This window comes from Gobio gobio (genome assembly GCF_949357685.1).
Source record: "Gobio gobio genome assembly, chromosome: 2".
Classification (NCBI taxonomy): domain Eukaryota; kingdom Metazoa; phylum Chordata; class Actinopteri; order Cypriniformes; family Gobionidae; genus Gobio; species Gobio gobio.
In genome coordinates this window covers 55,398,070-55,419,069 of record NC_137098.1, presented here as the reverse complement: position 1 = coordinate 55,419,069, position 21,000 = coordinate 55,398,070, and the positions used below count along the sequence as shown (strand labels likewise).

General features: G+C 42.1%; 1 protein-coding gene across 1 annotated transcript in view; it reads right to left on the bottom strand.

Annotated features, from left to right (window-relative positions):
* Positions 1 to 21,000, bottom strand: part of il16 (interleukin 16) — a 48,326-nt gene that overhangs the window by 26,529 nt on the left and 797 nt on the right. Inside the window, exons 2-7 of the mRNA XM_079810449.1 lie at positions 8,492 to 8,886; positions 5,070 to 5,182; positions 4,107 to 4,239; positions 1,878 to 1,988; positions 794 to 896; positions 344 to 492 (exon numbers count right to left, since the gene is read on the bottom strand). Coding sequence (XP_079666575.1) covers positions 344 to 492; positions 794 to 896; positions 1,878 to 1,988; positions 4,107 to 4,239; positions 5,070 to 5,182; positions 8,492 to 8,886 — 1,004 coding nt within the window. The remainder of the gene's footprint in view (positions 1 to 343; positions 493 to 793; positions 897 to 1,877; positions 1,989 to 4,106; positions 4,240 to 5,069; positions 5,183 to 8,491; positions 8,887 to 21,000) is intronic.

Here is a 21,000-nt window from a genome sequence, read left to right as displayed (position 1 = left end):
AAATTAAAATTAAAATAAAAGTCAAAATTACTACACACTAAGTCATATTGATGAGATGAAAAGTCAAAAAAGTTACATACTAAATCATGGCATACTGTCATGAGTTTATGAAATCGCAATTATGACTTTCAGGTTTCACAGACAGGGCATCTTTAACCAAAACAATGGCATTGACTTAATTTAAGATATTTCCTTGTCTGTAAAACCAGGCATGAATGTCACAATTATGACCTTTTATGTCATAACTCATAACATGACTTTTTGTGTTATCGTCCTAGGTGTAAACAGGCTTTTAATCTGTTCAAAACAGTTCCGCTTGCATGATCCGGTCACCCTCCCTCACCTGTGGAATGCTATGAGGGAATTCCAGCTGTTGAGAGAGAGACTTCCTGTTGCCGTAAAACCCTGCGGTGGCGTGGGCGTGACACGGGAACAGCTCTGGCGTCTTCATAATGATGGTGTCCAAATCTCCAATCCAGTACGGGTGAACGCCTAAAAGCACGTGGACATGTGAAGTTACATAAGATGTCCTCTCGATGTTGGACAATGTAAAAAGTATGCAAGTATGTGCATGGATAAGTGGACTGATGGGAAGCGAGAGTAGGACATCATTTGTTTATATTCAGGAGCTCAAAACATCTTCTGTTGGATATTCTCAAGGGTTTCTTAGAGTTTGTGCAGTGACTTAGAGCAGTGCTGTGGTGCAGCTTTATTAAATGGAGACATTATTTGGACTAGTGTTATGACTCTTGCATTGTGTGAAATGTCTTGTGTTCATACAGGTTTGTCTTACTGGTGGAGTTGGAGCGAGATCTTTTGCAGGAGGTCTCTTGGCAGCTCTGATCCTCATCATCACAGTTATTGCTGTCATCTTCTGACACCTTAATAATTGGCATCTGCATACAGGCACAAATGTGTTCTAGAAATCATTACGAAACAGGGCTGGGTGGTATGGGCTGAATTACACCACAATAAACGTTTTGGGGAAGTAAGACATTTGAATGTTTTGACATTTTAAAGTTTCTTATGCTCACCAAGGCTGCATTTATTTTATCAGAGATACAGTAAAAAACTAAATTGTGGAATATTATTAAAATGTTAAAAAACTGTTTTCTATTTTAATATCTTTTCAAATTAAAATTGCTGAATTTTCAGCATCAGTCTTCAGTGTCACATGACACTTCAGATGAATCATTCTAATATGTTGATTTAATGCATCCTTGATATTGTAAAGTGTTACCAATACTTTTATTTAGTAAGTTTTCATTTGTTAACTACATTAGCTTACATGAACTAACAATGAAAAACACGTCTAAAGCATTTATTTATATTAGGTAATGTTAATTCAAACATTCAAAGTTGTATCTGTTAACATTATTTAATGAACCTGTCCTGAGCTAAAATTAACTAATGATGAACAGTTGTAATTTTTACTAACCATAGTTTACAAATATGTATTAATACTGAGCAAATGTTTTGCTTGTTGTTAGTTAATGCAACCTTATTGTAAAGTGTTACCAACGCAACGACTTTATTTCTTGAATTTGCCTTTATATCTCACACCTGCATCTTTATTTCTCATAAATGCGACTTTATTTCTCATAAAATGCGGCTTTGCTACTTTATATCTCACAATTGGGCTATGTATCACAACTGCAACTGTATTTCTTAAGACATTAAATATTACAAAATGACTTTATTTCTTATATAATATATATTTGTAAATGTATTGTTCACTGTAAGGCAGAAACTGGCATCCATAATATATCAATTTCAGTCATACCACCCAAAACAACATATAATATAACCCTGATGTAGCTAAATATGCGTCACAAGGCACTCTAAACTGAAGGGAAAAAACAGGGTTTGCTTCCCACCTTCAAGTTATTGTTGTTTCCCATTGCCTCCTTTTCTCCGAAACTGTAGCCAAGATGGTCTGATTCATTGACATTAGTGAACAGAGCTCTGCTTTCACATGGAGAGAAACCCTGCAAACAAGCATGGAAACAAATCTGAGTGGATCGTACCGAAAGCCCTGTAAGATTCTGCGTCTTTTCCCGTCCTGAATCAAATTAGTTTCTGCTGCATCTGGGATCTGCTCAGTGTCTTGGATGGATTCTGTTGGTTAAGGTCTATTTAATCACATTTGACCTGTGCATTTCAGACGAGGTAGAAGAACCCAAGTATGCTTAGCTGGTTATGTGGTGTTTGCTAAGGTAAGCATCACTATTACTACTAGTCTGTGATGGTAACATGTTATTTTGATGGTCCACTGTAGACATTCTACTAACAATAAGTAACTTTGCAGCTACATGTCAACTAGCAGTCACTAGAGTATTAGTAGACTGTCTGCCTAATACCTGCTAACACTTTATTTTCATGGTCCCTATTAACAGACACTATCCTGACTATAAGTAACTTTGCAAGTACATGTCAACTTATTCTAACTGTAACCCTAACTGTACAGTCTACTAATACTCCAACCAGACTTAGTTGACATGTAGATGGAAATTAATGAGCGTTTGCTGACATGTAGTTGCAAAGTTACTTACTAGAATGGCCCTGTTTACATCTGGTATAAAGATGTAAGACCCGTTTACACTTGGTGTTTTAATCCGTCTCTTTTGTTCACTTTCAACCAGTTCTGTCCTGATTTCTTCGAGGGGAGGGTCTATGGGCGGGTAAATGTATGTGTTTTTCAAATCTTATATTTTTTCAAAATAAGCTCGCGCAATTTACATGATGGAAAAACATACGGAGAGCAGAAGATTTAATTTCTGCTCTGATAGCCGCAAGACTACGCAGAGCGCTGTGAGTGTGTGTTAGAAATCAGGAATAGTGAGAGAATTGTGATTTGTAAATTTTTCGTGTTCAAACCAAACTTGGGTCTTCAGCCGACAAAGTTTAAATCCTGTCTGGCTAGCTCGCTTCCCATAAAGTTTACGCATTAGGTCAGTAGGCGGAGAGTTGGTGGTCTTTTGTGGCTGTTCGACCACATGAGCGTTTACACTACGAAAACAATCAGGTCGAATGCGTTTTTGACTACCTCTGGAAGTGGTCGAAAGTGGACAAGCTCAAAATGTTTTAGCCCCTGTTTACACCTGTATTTAGTGTCGTCCACTTGTGATCCGGTCGACCAAAACGCATCTTAATACCAGGTGTAAACAGGGCCTAAAGTGGACTATTGGAATAAGGTGTAACCTCAGTGATTTGTACAAACTCATAATCCTAAGTAATAAACTTTGGATGCAATTTGTCTCACAACATTTGTGCTAGAGATTTAAATCATATCTATTTTGGAAAAGCAGTGAGGTTTTATTTTTCTAAGTGATCAGACATACGATTTTCACCTGGCAGACGATAACGGCTGTAATAATCCCATAGATTTACATTGAAAAAGGGACCCGAGCCATATCTAGAGAATTTGCGGTGGGCTATAACCACTGATCTATATAAATGACATTTATATATTTATATAGATATATATATATATATGGTCATTTATATAGATCAGTGGCTATAACCCAGAACACCATAGCAACAGCACAGCAACACCCTAGCAACCACCCACAACACTCGAACATCAAGTTTTGCATTCCCATTTTCATTAATTACTGAAAATGTCATGGAAATGGTTGACATTCATTCTATTTTCTTTTTGTACTGTTTGAGTAAACTTAAATCTCAGAATTCCAAAGTAAAATGTTTCTGACTGCCTAATTCAAAAGAGTTCCTTCGTTTTTCCAAGGCAGACGGTTTCCTGATATTTCTGAAGTTCACTGATTACTTCAAGTATTTCTGTAATATGGCTAATTGAAACCATTCTCAACTAAACAGCACGCTCGTTTTGTTGGATTGAAAAATCAAACAAGAACAATAGACGTTTTGTTCAGAGAAATAAGCTCCTGATTTTCTGCATAGCGATGTCCGCCCGCTGTCAGAAGCATAGCAGAGTTTGTAGGAGTGGAGTTATTTGGGATCTCGGCTGGTCGTCTGACATTTTCAGAAATCTTAGAATAGACATTCATCCATCCCAGCCCACAGAACTGGCCTCTAATCAGATCAGAGGAATGTTTTGATGTTTCTAATGGACAATAAAGACTTACTTCAGTACTGGTGGTTCTACACGCAGTCTTCAGCACAGGCTTTCTCTCTGGATCAGGATCCTGTTTTGCTTGATCGTTTATAACCTGTCCGTTAAATGGGGCAAGCCTATCTCCAAAGTAGATATAAGTGTCCCTAGAGACAACAAACAAGAAAATTTGTCAATTAGAGCACTTGCATTTTCACTGTAATATGCAGAGAGTTGTGTGTGGTGTATGTTTACACGCATGTATTTTTCATGGGAATATGTCAATAGATTAGAGGGTCTGGCAATAAGGACGGACCGATGGACTGGGGACTGTTTTTGAACATACTATTAATAATAATGATGATGATATTATTTGTTAGCGAAATTCACAATAAGCTGGACACATGGAATGAATATAATTTTAATGAATTATGCTTGTTTTATTTAATGGTTTCATTAAATAATTTCAATAATTTATTAATAATAATACTTATTATTATTATTGAATTAATACAAATTGTATTACATAATTTTAATTACAATTTTAATAATAAATATTATTTTAACAAATAATGCTTATTTGATTTAATGGTTTCATTTAAGAATTTCAATAAATTATTGTTTTAATAATTTGTATTACTTTTAAATATTAATGATGTTTATTTGATTTAACACTTAATTTATAAATGTATGCATGCTTTATGGAGTTTGATTAAATGATGAACCCTTATATTTAACTTTTAATGTAAATTTTAATAATAAATATTATATCTGTTGTAAATATTGTTTGTAAATAAGTCCTAATATACAATACGTCAACTTTGCATCTGATTGCAAATCTTAAAAATACGTTACTGAAAATTGCTAAATGTGTCATTTTTCCCTTGGGGGTCAGTGAAACTGAAATACTGGCCTATTTTGACCAGCAGAAAGATCCTTATTGTTGAAGCCTGTGTTAGAACAACATATAAAACAGTCAAAATGAGCTGATTATTACCTGTGTAAATCCTGACCAACAGTACCACCATTGTCGCTGGACTGAAGTTTGCTATCACCCACTTGTAGGCCCTCCTCGCGTGTGGCGACACACATTCTCCAGAAACTGCTTTCCTGTTCCAGAGGAACCATCAGAACAGTCAGACAAGGCCACTACTATTCCTTCATATAAAAAGTACTGTTCACAACCAAAAGAAAAATCTACGGTTTGACAGCTGAAGTAAATGTGACCATAATAGCTGTGCTTTATTAGACCATGTACCACATCAGTGACCTTTACAGGGCCCCTCTATAAAGAGCTTCAATGTTTCATAGAATTAACTAGATGAGTGTTAAAGAGAGTGGGGCGGGGCCATTTTACTCAGGAACGGCTCAGGAAACCAAAATGGTCATGATCAAAATTGTCAAGTGCCTGTAATTTTTATTTCAACTAACTTTCAAAACAGTCCCTATTTTTGGCAGTAGATTCATACAGGTTGGAAAACCATAATACCATATTACTACTGCTGTGCACTGTATGCGAATGTTCTGTTTGCTTGAAATACTCAGATGATCAGTCGTGAAACATAGTATCCAACAATGCGATTTGACTTTTCATTTTTTATGTGATGAACAAATCAGAATTTGGCTATGATGTTAACATCTCCATCTTGAAATAAGAAGAAGAGGGAGAAAATGCAGGCAAATTCTGATCATGTCAAGTGAAGAATATTGCATTGTGGGACACTGAGTATCATCATACACTATATTGCCAAAAGTATTGGGACACCCCTCCAAATCATTGAATTCAGATGTTCCAATCACTCCCATGGCCACTGGTGTATAAAGTCAAACACTAGGCATCAGGGCCCGGCCCGCAGCATAGGCGGAATAGGCAAATGCTAGGGGTGCCACTCGTCCATAGAGTGATTTTTTTCCCATTTTATTACTAATACTATTTTATTAATATATATATTACCAAATAAAGCAAAAAACTCAGTCTGCCACATCAATCTTCCCCTGCCCAGCGAGTGCTTGAAGTGCTTCAGAAATAGAACGCGGGATAAGTTTAACATTGGGAATTTGTTGTGTTGTGTCACCTCTTGCCTTATCCAATGTAGACAGGATTGCTTAGTTTGAGGGTGCCTAACACCCTCGGCATGCAGACAGTTCTACAAATATTTGTGAAAGAATGGGTTGCTCTCCGGAGCTCAGTGAATTTTAGTGGGGTACCGTGATAGGTTGCCCCCTGTGCAAGAAGTCCATTCATGAAATTTCCTCACTACTAAATATTCCACGGTCAACTGTTAGTGGTATTATAACAAAGTGGAAGCAATTGGGAACAACAGTAACTCAGCCTCAAAGTGGTAGGCCATGTAAAATCACAGAGCGGGGTCAGCGCATGCTGAGGCGCAAAGTGCGCAGAAGTCACCAACTTTCTGCAGAGTCAATAGCTACAGACCTCCAAACTTCATTTGGCCTTCAGATTAGCTCAAGAACAGTGCGTAGAGAGCTTCATTGAATTGGTTTCCATGGTCTTAATGCTTCTGCATACCAAGACATTTTGGAGAATTTCATGCTCCCAACGTTGGGGATGGCCCCTTCCTGTTCCAACATGACTGCGCACCAGTGCACAAAGCAAGGTCCATAAAGACATGGATGAGCAAGTTTGGTGTGGAGGAACTTGACTGGCCTGCACCGAGTCCTGACCTCAACCCGATAGAACACCTTTGGGATGAATTAGAGCAGAGACTGTGAGCCAGGCCTTCTCGTCCAACATCAGTGCCTGACCTCACAAATGCGCTTCTAGAAGAATGGTCAAAAATTCCCATAAACACACCTAAACCTTGTGGAAAGCCTTCCCAGAAGAGTTGAACCAACTCCACATTAAACCCTACAGATTAAGAATGGGATGTCATTAAAGTTCATGTGCATGTAAAGGTAGACGTCACAAAACTTTTGCCAATATAGCGTATATTTCGTGGGTAACACTTTACAATAAGGTCCCTTTAGTTAATGCAAATAAATGCATTAACAATGAGCAATACATTTGTTACAGTATTAATGTTTGTTGTTAAAAATACAACTGTTCAACATTAGTTCATGTTAGCTCAGGTCCATTAAATCATATACAGATACAACTATGCTTTAGAAGTATTTTTCATTGATAGTTCAGGTTAACTAATGGAACCTTAATGTAAAGTGTTCCAATTTGTGTACAACTCACCCGCAGAAAGTGATAAACCATACTTGTGTGTGATATTTATTTTCTGCACTATTATTATTGTGGCATCATCTTTTTGAGATTGATCAGATGTTTGTTTTGCTTTTTTAAGTTTGCTGTCCAGAATAAGTTACAAAGTATATCAGCCTTTATGCCACGTCAAATGTCTGGCTATAGTAATCCAGTCTATCTCTTATTCATAAAGTCCCAGCAGTGCCATTACAAAGTAAATGTTGTTACAACACTTTTTATGTGTTGTGCAAAGGTCACAGGGTGTTTGATCAGTATGTTATGCTTTAAGACTTCACAAGAATGTCCTACGTGAGCTGTATGAGCTCTGCGTTCTGTGTCTCTCTGTATCACAACAAGCTCTCTTTTGTGCAGGAGTAATGAGTTGGGCAGAACCACAGAATCTCCCATCACACAAGCCATGTGATAATGATTCATTTCCAGGAGAGATCCCTCTGATCCCAAGGCAAGCCAGAATTAACATTGGAAAACTTTTGAGGAATACTCTGCATTCTCAGATATCATCATCGTGAGACAGTCTCTAAAAGGGTTATAAGTGACAGGCTTATATAAGATTACATAGTGCATGCTTCCTGCAGTGAAATTATTGTGCAGTGCGTTTTTGTTCATTTTCAATACCCATTTTGTTTTTGTCAAGTCACATTTGTTTATATAGCGCGTTATACAATACAGATTGTTTAAAAAAACAGTGTTAACACCGCAGGGTGAACACATATTTCCCTCAATACAAATGTTTTATATTTCGTACGGCAGAATAAATTAAACATGACAGGAAAGCAGTGCATTATGCGGGCAATAATGCTCTTTCTAAAGTTACTTGGTTAATCGTTAGCTTTTAAAACAATATTTGTAATTGGGAAAAAAGTGATAAAAACTTTATTAAAATTATTTAAGGCCTCTCTAAATCTGACAAAAGTAAACAGACCTTAGTCAGGTTAGACATCATATTGAATTTAACATAGATGAAAATGAGGCTGGGATAGACTTAAAGACTTTCTTTACAATGGCAAGCATCATATAAACGTCCTAACAACAGTACAATCCACTGAACACACTCACAGCCTCGTTTTGATTCCTGTCAAAAATGAAATATGCCCTGATTAAGGTCTATTCTACCTGTGAAAACCATTTATGTTCACATGTAACCAATAGGAAAGCCCAGCTGCTGTGATGTCATCAGTACTACATACCTTGATGGAGAAGGACCTCCTCATAGTCCTTTTGGGGCCCTCTTGTCCCCTCTGAGACGTTTGGACACTGATGCTCCTCGTGATGTACTTTTCCGAACTTCCCATTGGCCCTTCAAGCGGGTCCCTGTGGTGCCTCTCATCCAGCCCAGCGTCCCAGGTCTCACAGTACCTCTCTTCTGGGCTGGACGCGTCCTCATTGGTGCTGGAGCTACAGATGATGAGCGACCGTGAGAGGATGGCCAGTTTCTTGGAGCGCAGTCCCGGTTTGCCCCTCTCCATCCTCTTGGTTCTCCTCCTGTGATGCAGTTGCTGGTGGTGGGTGTTTCTCAGAGGCAGGATGGCCACAGAGGGAGGTTCTCTCCCAGGATGCATCGCTGCTAATGGAGGGGGCCGCTCTGCAGACGAGAGCAATTAGAAAATTCAGTTAGGAGTCCGTTCTGCCATCCTCCTGTGCCCTTAGTGTTCTCAGAAATCATAGAGAGCTACAGGCGCAGATAAGAGCGCTTTTCTTCTCTGCTCCATGACGGGAGGAAAAAAAAGAGAAAGTATTGCCCCATGACTGTGAGAGGGAATATTTACTGTATGCCTTCAAAATGAGGGAAATGTGCAAGTGAAATGGATTGCACAGACTTAAAGGGATAGCTCACAAAAAAATCTGCCTTTGTTTCATTCCCATATGCTATTATTTTTTCCCTGACATGCAAAAGGATGCATCATGCAACTCTTTTTCAGACAACAGCTGTTTAAAGTGACAAAAGAATTACTATGAAGTCTCATAAATGTCCTTTTTGGAGTTTGACAGATATTCTCACTGTTGTAAAAGAGCATAAAGATACTTCAAAATCTTCCTTTTTTTAAGGAAAAAAATAGGAGAGAATGAAGGTTAGTATTTTGAACATTTTAATTTCACTACATCTTCATTTAAATGTGAGACTGTCAAGTTTTGCTTTCTTTTAAGACAATTCAATCTGATTATGCAAATCAGTTTGATTTCAATTTTTGTTTACATACAATATTTCCAAAGCTGACAAGAAAAAATATATACAATAGCCTATAACAAAAACAATGTAAAACTGTATGGAAGGTGCTAAGGAATAATATAAAATTAAAAAAATTATAAATACATAGCCTATAATATTAAATAGATATTTATCAAGACTTTGTGAAGAAGAAAAACTGTATTATATGTATAATGATGGTCTTTGATTATATTGTTGACTGAAAAATGTATTTTGCTGTTTTTACCTGTCTTTCCGCAGTAATATCTGCATTTGATCCGTTTCTACAAATATAAGCATTATTATCAGTAAAATAGTGAGGGGTCTAAACCTAATGGTTTTGTTGTTTTCTTTCCTTACAGGCATGACGGGATCTTTCATGCATTATAAATGACCTCCTGCACATACATTACGAGTCATGTGAGATGAGCTCATATTCAGGCTGACATGTGGGAATATACTGTGACTGCTAGAGTCTAAATCGCAATGTACTTTCTGGATAAAGCACTTGGTGAGAATGATGTCATAGTCACCTGGTGTTAGTAGTGGGCACTACTGTACCACAGAGAGAAGATTGCATGTGCAATGTTTCATTCAGATATTTATGTATGCATTGTGAAGTCTCTTTGTCATAGACCTATTGCCTGCATTAAGGCTTGGGGTCTGGGACCTTTTTGAAATCAGCTTCAATCTGTTGTCATGGTCGGTCAGTAAACTTGTTTGCTGTTGTTTTCTAATATTGCTTCTGTTTTTATTTACATCACAGGCATCACTCGTGTTTTGAAATGAGAGGGACTTTCAGTAACTATAATGTGAAAAATATGCATGCAGTCTGAATTTTAGTTATAATATTCAATACTTTTACAATTTAACTGTATCCTTATACAATGCCATCTTGCCACTAAGACACAATATCATAGAGTCACGCTTTATGTTTACTAAAATACTGTACCATGATATTTTACTGTTTTATTAAATAAATGTTGATATATTTAACTGGAGAAAAGTTGTTCTGTCATTATTTATCCACTGTAGCTATCTTACTTTGTCAATGACTTAAAATTTGGTCTGTTTCTCTCATAGATTTATCAGACTTGTCCTTTGCAGAACTTCAGTGGAAAAGAGTTGAGTGAAAGTCCTTGAAAAATGTATTTGGTATTCCACAACCAATTTTGGCCTATTGTGTATTTGTTGGAACGAAATGAGGGTGAGTTTATATTTTTATTTTTGGGTGAACTATCCTTTAACCCTATTCAGAGACTAATAAATGGTCATATACATTCTCTCCTTCACCTGTCAAAAATGTATTTGACATTTAATCCATATCACTTTTACATGAATCACTTATATGGAAAGACATTACCCTCAGTCTTATTCAGATTGCTCATATGAGAATTAAAATATTTTCTCCTTTTGAAATCTAGAAACATTATGACCTCCACAAATGAAACTTTATGAGAGCAGCTCCCACTCTTGGCCTTTAAACACTACATTACCCAGCGACTCCATTGTTTTCTCTGGCACTGGTTATTCCCAACTTTAAATACTGTCAAATGGCTCCAGCGTCCAGAAAGTGTTACGTTGTGGTGCTGGTGAAGTTTGATAGGGAAATTAGTCTACGGAGAGACCCTTGTCCAGGCTTGTTAGTAGAATGGATCATGACGCAATGAACTCTCCGTGATGCTCCGTTTTCCAACCCTAGTGAGCAGCCTACATAGACAGCATTTAAAGACGTTCTTCTGATGTAAACTAAGAAGGCTATTCCTAAAGGTAGGCGGCATGATTATTCACAACCCGTTCTCACTACATTGTCGAGAAGATAAACGCGCCAAAAGCATATTTTGACTGAAATACATTGTATTGAGTGAGAACAAACCCTTAGCGTAGCTAAATATACAAAGTAAATATAGGTCTACCTTAAAAAATATCCTGCCGCCAAAGGCATGGGAATTTTATTATCATAAAATGTAACTTTGGGGTATTGTTGTCAGTTTGAATCATTTGATAGCCTATTTTTGAGCACCTGAACCTAAACATTTCTCAATATAGAACTCTGAACACGTGCAGATAGTAGGCAGTAGGCTACAGTAACAGTTTAGTGTAGGGTTTGGGTTAAGTGTTCAAAAAATACAAATATAAAAATATTATTAATCCCTTTTTCAGATTAAACCAGCTGATTAAATGTGTAAGCAGTATATACATCTTATTTAAAATAAACATAAGCATGGACACATTTTAACCACCAAAATTAACAAGATCTTGCTTTTTGATCAAAATACATCAATGCCTTTCATGGCCATTCAGTCATGACATGCAGGTGTAACAGAAGCCAAAGGTCGCTTTTGGCATCAGTAGCCTATAGTGATTATATATATATATATATCCATCGTCAATGGGTTTTTGGGTTTATGGTTAAATGCCTGAAATAAGCTCTAAAAAAAAAAAAAAAAGCTTTTACTTGTCTTGAAGGTAGTTTCTAACAAGTGGCTAAATTGGACTACAGAGGTTGTCGAGGACATTAAGCATCATCACACAAACAGTTAAACTCATCTACTCACTAATCTTCATTGGACCTGTCCAAATACACACACTTGCAGTCTTGGCCACTTGAGAGCATGTGCACGTGATAGGAAGTAAATTTGCATGAACGTCTCTGGTCAGAAAAATCCCAAAGTGCAGTACACTTAACGCACACTAATCCACACTATCTCTAATACTGCTTTGGAGCCGTCTTTGAGCGTATCGCGTCATACACCACGTTCAGGGACTTATTTGCCAAGATGCGTCATGTCTAGGAAAACTTTACGGTGTAAGTTAAATTAATTAGATGTTAGATATAAACCTTCGGTTGACTCTCTAACCATTAGGCCACGACTGTCCCTACTGTTTTACTGCTTGTAAAACGTAAAGTGTTGCACATTTTATTGGTATAGAGACTGCAGAGATTATATGTATTTTGTAAAACGTTTGAAAATGAAGCGCCATTATCCCACAGTGATTAAGTGTGTCCTATTGAGTAAACAAAAATCTTGCCAAAAACTTGCTGTTTTCACGCCCACTTGAACACTTTGGCCAAACTGCAGAAATACGTTGTGTAAGTAGACCAGTGGTCAAGTGCAAAAAATACTAATGTGGGTATTCAGACAGGACCATTGTGTTTATGATCACGCTCTTGCAACCTATTACAACTTGACCTTTTAGGGAAAATGTTTTTTAAATAAAGACCAAAAGAGTTGTTGGAAGCTTAAAGGTGGTGTTGTCCATTTGCAGACTTGATTTAGCTTTGTTGTATTTATAGGCTTTAAAATTCATTAAGGTGATCACGATTAACAAAATGTGTAAAAATTCATAAACATTTGCTGGTCACAAAATGTATTTTCTGCAATAATACAAAAACCAGTGGGAAAATCCTTTTAGGTTTTTGTTAAGGGAACCAGGGTGATGGCCTCGCGTAGCCAGACCCTCAGGTTGATGGTAGAATTGTCTAGACAGCAGCTTTCGTTGGCCAAGGACTGCCCGTCAGACTGACATACAAAGCAACCAATCACAGTTTGTTTTGTTCTGCGTCAAGTTTAGAGGTGTGAAAATGTAACATTGATGTCCCTACAATAACAGACTGGTGTGTAAAACTCTTGGACGTATTTTAAAGAGTCTATGCAAACTTCCCATACTTTTGAAAATGCAGTGTGTAGTTGATAAGACTTCATTGTCACAGTTGTAAACACAACGGCTTTCATCTTCCATCGGGGGTCTTCCAATCTTCCAATCTTGAGTGCCATATGCATCAGACGTGTAGCCAATGGTCCGTGGGCTGGACTTCTGAGGCGGAGACTAGGTGGTAACTTGATGGTAACTTGCAGGTTGGCTTACAAACATGTTCTCTTTCATAGGTTCACTCGACGCTGCGTCACTTTAATGACGTAATGGGACGCCCTCTGGGTGTGCCGATTGTCTGAAGCCCTTATAGAATCACGCCAATTGATTGGCTGATGGCGCGCACGTCGCCCCACCTGACGTAGTCACCTATATTAGCGCTCGCGCGCGCCAACTGCTCCTCAGATTTCTCTGCCTTCACGAAGCGGCCATTTCATGCCCTTCGGTTATCGATTTTTCTGGCCCAAAAACAGTCGATATTTACCTCAGCACTTCAGCGACCGCGGATTGTGGAACTTTGTTCTCCTTGTGGTGAAGTGCTATGGAATTCCGACGTTGCCCACCGCCGTGCACTCGCTTCATCGCGATCGACGATCCCCACAGTAAGTGTGTTAAATGTCTGGGATTTCCACACGCACGCGACGCGGTTCAGGGGTTCTCTAACTGTAAATACTGCGATAACCTCCTTCTCAAAACCCTCCGCTCGAGGCTCGCGGTTTTTGAGAGGGAGTCATCCGTTTTTCCCCGTCGCGCTCCCGAGGCCGCGCAGGCCTCTCTTGGATCCGCGACCTGGGGTTCGGATGTAGAGCTCGAGGATGTGGAGTGCGAGCAGACGGGCCTCGCCCTTTCTCTCCCTCTCTCCCCCGAGCATGTGCGCGGGACTCCGCCTGTGGAATACTCGCACGATTATCTCTGTCCCAGCCCGGAGGCACGCGATGCGGTTTCCTTCGGACTGGAGGATGTCATTTTCACTGCAGCATCCGACTCCGAGGATTTCGGTGCTGCAAATACTGACGACGCTCTCCCGCCAAGCGGCCAGGAAGCGCGGCCATCAGCGGCGTATGACGAGCTCGTGGATGTACTCGCGCGCGCTACACAGAAGCTCGCGATCGAGTGGCCGGATGAACCCCGCGAAGCTCAATCTTCTCGGTTGGATGAGAGATTCCTCAGCGGCCCTAATTCTAGGCCTCCGCGGAGGAAGCTACCATTTTTCAGTGATCTACACAGTGAGATTTCTAGATCCTGGAAGCAGCCGTTCTCAGCCCGCCTAACTAACGCGGCAGCCGCTGATTTCACTAACCTCGTGGGTTTTGAGGAACAGGGCTATTCCGCTATTCCCGCGGTTGAGGACACGCTGGCCACTCACCTCGCGCCATCTTCAGCTCCCTCATGGAAGTCCCGCCCCCTTCTTCCCACTAAGCCGTGCAGGAACACTTCTGCCCTGATTGGAAAATCCTACATGGCGGCTGGTCAGGCTGGCATGGCCCTTCATACTATGGCCATTCTCCAGGCATATCAGGCGGATGTACTGAAGGAAATGGACGAGGGCACCGGTTTGACGCCGGAAGCTGTAAAGGAGCTTCGTAAAGCCACGGATTTGGCGTTACGAGCAACTAAACACACAGCTCGCGCTGTAGGGCGCTCTATGGCGGGCGCGGTGGCGGCGGAGCGCCACTTATGGCTTAATCTCACTGAGATTCGCGATAAGGAGAAAGTTTTCCTTATGGACGCTCCGATTTCCCAGTCCGGATTGTTTGGGGAGGCGGTTAACACTGTGGTTGAGAAGTTTAGATCTGCAAAATCCCAGTCTGCCGCTCTTAAGCAGTTCATGCCGAGGAGAGCGAGGGACGCTCCTTCCCCCTCCCCCTCTCAGTCCAGAGATCGCCCCTCTTTCAAAAGAGAGTTTACCGCCCGGAGGAGCGACCAGAGTTATCCTCCACCCACCACGGTCTGGGGAGCTCGCGGTCGTCCATTTCCCCGTCAACGTCCTCACAAACGCATCGACCCAAAGCGGCCCAGCAAACCTTCTGCTTCGGCCACTTCGAGTCGCTCCTGACCCTCCGGTCAGAAAAAGGGGAGCTGCAGTTCACGACCGGGGCTGGGTCAGACCGCGCAAGCGTTTCTGCCCGCCCCCCACCAGCTCTCCCTATCCAGCTCTGTCATTTCCGCCGCCCAGCGCGCTTCAGAATACAGAACCGACTATATCCTCGCCTTTTCCGGCGCTGGAGGAAGGAGACGCTCTCTGCTTTCTCCCCTCACGTCTGATTGGCTCACCATCCGCCGCTCGTCCAGACGGAGACACATCCGTTCTTCTCCGGGAACCAGAGCGGCCCAGCCTTCCACTGTCTACTCCGCGCCAGGACGCCACGTGCTCTCCTCTGCGGATGGCCACACCCCCCTCAGAGGTCCAGCTCGACACCCCAACTCAGGTATGTCCACCGCACCTCATCATACCTCCCACTTTGTCAAATTTCCTCCTCGAGTGGAAACTTTTGCCAGGGATATCATCCTGGGTCCTCCGCACGATTCAGTCAGGCTACACGCTTCAGTTCTGTCGCAACCCTCCTCGCTTCGACGGGGTCGCTCAGACGGTAGTAAACAGCGCCTCTCAGGCTTCTGTGCTACAACAAGAGCTCTCTTCTCTCCTGCTAAAGGGGGCAATAGAGGAAGTTCCGGCAACAGAGGAGAAATGTGGCTTCTTCAGCCGTTATTTCCTTGTTCCGAAGAAAGACGGCGGTCTGCGTCCCATCCTGGACCTCCGCCGCCTGAACTTCGCCCTCTACAAAGGGAAGTTCAAGATGCTAACGCTAAAGACTATCTTGTCTCAGATACGTGCGGAGGACTGGTTTGTCACTATAGACCTGAGAGATGCTTACTTCCATATTCAGGTTGTCAGACGACACAGGAAGTTTCTCAGGTTCGCCTTCAAAGGGAAGGCTTATCAATACAAAGTCCTTCCCTTCGGCCTTGCCCTGGCACCAAGGACGTTCACGAAGTGTATGGATGCTGCTCTGGCCCCGCTGAGGCTCCAGGGCATCCGTATTCTCAATTACCTGGACGACTGGCTCATTTTGGCCCACTCCAGGGAGTTAGCCTGTCATCACAGAGATGTCGTTCTTCGACACGTTCAATCTCTTGGCTTGAGAGTGAACACAGACAAGAGCGTTCTTACTCCGGCTCAGCAGACCACCTTCTTAGGTGTTCGTCTGGACTCCGTTCCGATGCAGGCCCGTTTGGCCCCTGCTCGGATTTCCAGTATCACAACATGCTTGGTCCGCTTCAGGCTAGGCCATCATGTTTCTGTGGGTACGTGTCGCAGGCTCCTGGGTCTCATGGCCGCAGCTTCCCCGGTGCTTCCCCTGGGACTGCTCCATATGAGGCCCTTCCTCTGGTGGATGAAACGCTCAGGGGCTCGGTCAACAGGATCGGCCCTTCGCCTATTGAAGGTGTCACGCGGCTGCTTTCGTGCCCTATCAATGTGGCGGGACCCTCTTTTTCTTCAGAAAGGGGTCAAGATGGGGGCTGTTTTCCGTCGCCAAATGGTTACGACGGACGCCTCTCTTACCGGCTGGGGTGCGGTATTCGAGGGCAGACCAGCTATGGGGATCTGGGAGGGGGAAGTTCTCTCCTGGCACATAAATTGCCTGGAGTTGAGAGCGGTATCCCTGGCCCTTCAGCATTTTCTCCCCTCACTCAGGGGGCATCATGTCATTGTCAGGACCGACAATATGGCAGTGGTGTCTCACGTAAATCGCCAGGGAGGATCACGGTCGCGCACCCTGGACAGGCATGCGCGCCGACTCCTCCTGTGGTCTCAGGACAAGTTTTTGTCCCTGAGAGCAGTCCATGTACCCGGAGTCTTGAACCTCGCTGCAGATTATCTGTCGAGACAGAAGCTCCGGTCGGGGGAATGGATGCTGAACCCTCAAACTGTGTCACAGATTTGGGAGATGTTCGGGAAAGCGGAAGTGGACCTCTTTGCCTCGAAGGAGTCGTCCCAGTGTCGGCTCTGGTTTTCTCTGAGCTCTCCGGCCCCGTTGGGGATAGATGCGTTCGCGCATCCATGGCCCAATCTGAAACTCTATGCGTTCCCGCCCATCAAGCTGATTCCGGCGGTTCTGTACAGAGTAAGGGAGAGTGGGGCCAGCCTCCTGCTGGTGGCTCCACACTGGCCATCCCAGACTTGGTTCTCGGAGATGGTTCTCCTCCTGGACTCCTCCCCATGGGAGATACCGGTCAGGAAGGACCTTTTGACACAACTTCAGGGCAGGATTTGGCACCCTCACCCGGAGATTTGGAAGTTGTGGGTATGGCCCATCAAGGGCCAACGATACTAAACGCTGGTCTTTCTGCAGACGTTCAGGAGATCATTGCTAATGCGAGAGCCCCCTCCACAAGGAAGCTCTATTCCTCCAAGTGGAGGGTCTTTGAGTCGTGGTGCTCGACTCATGCAGCGGATCCAGTTAACTGCCCGGTTGGTTCAGTTCTGGAGTTCCTGCAGGAGAAATTTGCTGCTGGAGCAGCGGCCACCACCCTTCGGGTCTATGTCGCAGCTATAGCTGCCGGTAGGGAGTCGGACGAAATCCCGCTAGGCAAGCATAGACTGGTTTCATCTTTCATGCGAGGGGTTAGGCGCCTGAGACCGGCACGCTCCCCTGGTATTCCCTCTTGGGACCTCTCCGTGGTCCTTGAAGGGCTAACTTTGGCTCCATTTGAGCCTTTGGAGTCAGCTCCTGAGCGAATTCTGACTCTCAAAGTTGCTCTTTTGTTAGCTCTATCTTCTTTGAAACGAGTGGGCGATCTACAGGCTCTCTCTGTTAGTGGGACCTGTATGGATTTTGCCCCTGGCTTAGTCAAGGTTACCTTAAGACCTAGGCCAGGTTATGTGCCCAAAGTTTTGTCCACGTCATTTCGCTCTCAGGTTATTACTCTTCACTCCTTTCACCCCCCTCCGTTTGACTCGGAGGAAGACGAGAAACTTCATTTGCTCTGCCCAGTTCGAGCGTTGAAGTGTTATGTTGACCGTTCAGACAGCTGGAGGAAATCTAACCAGCTGTTGGTGTGCTTCGGTGCTGGCCGCCGCGGGCTTGCCGCTTCGAAGCAAAGGGTTTCCCATTGGGTGACAGAGGCTATTTCCTTAGCTTATGAGGTGCGTGGTTTACCTTCACCTCTTGATATTAGAGCGCATTCTACCAGAGGTGTGGCTTCCTCTCAAGCACTTTTTAGAGGGGCTCTTTTGGAAGATATTTGTGTGGCGGCAGGTTGGTCCTCTCCGCACACTTTTGTGAGATTCTATAGTTTGGATCTCGACATGGCTCCGGGTTCGCATGTCCTGTCTGCTTAACCTAGTCATGTAGGTTATCTGGTGTTCTTTGAGCCAGATACGGCAGCGCTTTAGCTTGGCGTGTTTGGTATATCGTTCCCATTACGTCATTAAAGTGACGCAGCGTCGAGTGAACCTATGAAAGAGAACGTCTCAGGTTACTTGCGTAACCTATGTTCTCTGAGTAGGGAACGAGACGCTGCGTACGCTGCCAAGCTCTTCGCGCTGCCGACAGGCTTTCCTTTTCGGCAGAGAAATCTGAGGAGCAGATGGCGCGCGCGAGCGCTAATATAGGTGACTACGTCAGGTGGGGCGACGTGCGCGCCATCAGCCAATCAATTGGCGTGATTCTATAAGGGCTTCAGACAATCGGCACACCCAGAGGGCGTCCCATTACGTCATTAAAGTGACGCAGCGTCTCGTTCCCTACTCAGAGAACATAGGTTACGCAAGTAACCTGAGACGTTATCACTGCTGTGCTCTATTAGCATGTATCCATTGCAATCTTGCAGCAATCTCAGGGAATTTTTTTAATTCAAGATGGCAAATGAAGTGTGTAAGAGAAAAAAATAATGAAATATGAATAATTAAGATAAAAAATCTTACCCAATATTTGTATGTGCTATATGTTTTTGTGTTTGCTTATTATTGCACTTATGAGTCATTTGCTTAGCAGCTATGAAATTCCAAAGCTACCAAAATATTGTAATAATAAAGAAATTAAAGCTACACCTATGTAACTTTTCCATCCACTAGAGCTCGCCTGTTCAAAACAAAGGCGTAGTATTTTAATGATGCCACGTTTGAGCGCAGAATCTTGGGACATGTGGTCTTCACCTTACAGCCGGTGGAAAATAGTCAGAATAGGACTCGGGCAGAAATCACGTTCATGGATGCAATTATTAACATTACTGTAGTATGAAGCAGAGCAGGACCGAGTGTTGTGGAGTTGAGCAAGGCCGCTGGAGCGATTGAAGAGTGGGACTGTTATTAGGGCATAGTCGCCGGCGCCACTTCCTCTTTTCCAATCATGAGTATGAGGTAACGCAACTCTGTTTATCGTATTAGATATATCTGAGTGTGTTGAAAAGGAAGTTATGGCGTTCGCTCAGCGGCTGCTATGACACTTGTTCACACTGCAGTGAGAGTAAAGCGTTTCTGCTAAATAAAACTGAAAACCGAGGGTGACGCAGATATGACGCAATCGACAGGCGACTCCCTCACACGCATAGCTGACACGTCCCGGTTCCTTGGTGAAAATAGCAATTTCTCACGATTTACAAATAGTCGGAAACATTTGGGATATTCTAAGTACTCAACTGAACAAAATATATAACACTGGCCTAGTGGTTTTTGGATATTTTACTGCAAAAATCTTACATAGTTCACCTTTAATGCGTAAGTAAATATACAAAGAAATTTTACTTTTAGTTACATACATTTATTTCCTTATTTATGTATGATTGTATTTTTTGTATTTAAATAAATAAATGTGGAGAAAAAAAACGAATGCAAATGTGGAAAAAAAAATGCATTAATACATTTATGTATGTGTATTTTTTGTATATTTATTTATATATTATTTTGGCAGCTTTGGAATTCCATAAGCAGCATGCTAACACCAGCTATATTTAAATCACTTTTGAGTTGGGTTTCTGTCTTTGTAGAGCATTTCAAATAAGTCACTTATGTATATATAGACAGTAGAATGCAAGGCAGTATGTTTGTGGGGTCCTGCACAAGTTAATTGTGCTTTTCTTAATATACATCTGGATGAATCACTGTAATACTGGCCTGGGTAAGCCTTGTGTTTGCCTGCTTTAGACTGGAGCAAAAGTAGCATATCTGCCAACATGTGTTGCAATCACTCTCTGGCTGATAGTCTAGCACTTTGTTTAGATGTCTGGGACTCGTTTTAACTTGTGTCAACATTTTAAGCCCTAGTATGGATCCTTTGGAAGCATCAAAATTGTGTTGTTAAAAAGTTGTGTTTGATTAGTTTTGAGCTATGCTGTGTGATTTATCTTCCAGAATAAGTGTGTGACTACCCCTAATGTTGCGCTAAACACTGTGGTTAAAAAAAGCATATTCACTCTGTTTGTATGCAATTTACAACAATATTTTCCAACTGTGTGCAGAATCTAATTTGCAGTAATTTCAGTGGCACAGTATGAAATTGTTTCCCACTTGAAATGTTGACTCTAACATTGATGTAATGGTGGAGAACCGTCATACTGTTTGGTTTGAAAACTTTCTAAAAGGAAAATTGACCAAAAGAAACACTGGTTCATGACTGTGTGTGACAGAAATAGTATTTAAATAAATAAAAGACCATGGAGACTTTTCGAAGATGCGTTTGTTCCTGTCCTCCCTGATGATCAGACGGCCTTTTATCAAACAGAACAAGAACAGAATAATGCACAAATCTGTGTGTGTACACCCAGAGGGTTGCTAGGGCATTGCTCATTGGTTGCTAGGGTGCCTAATTATTGCTATTTGCAAACTAACTGAATAATAGTTCAACTAATCTAGAT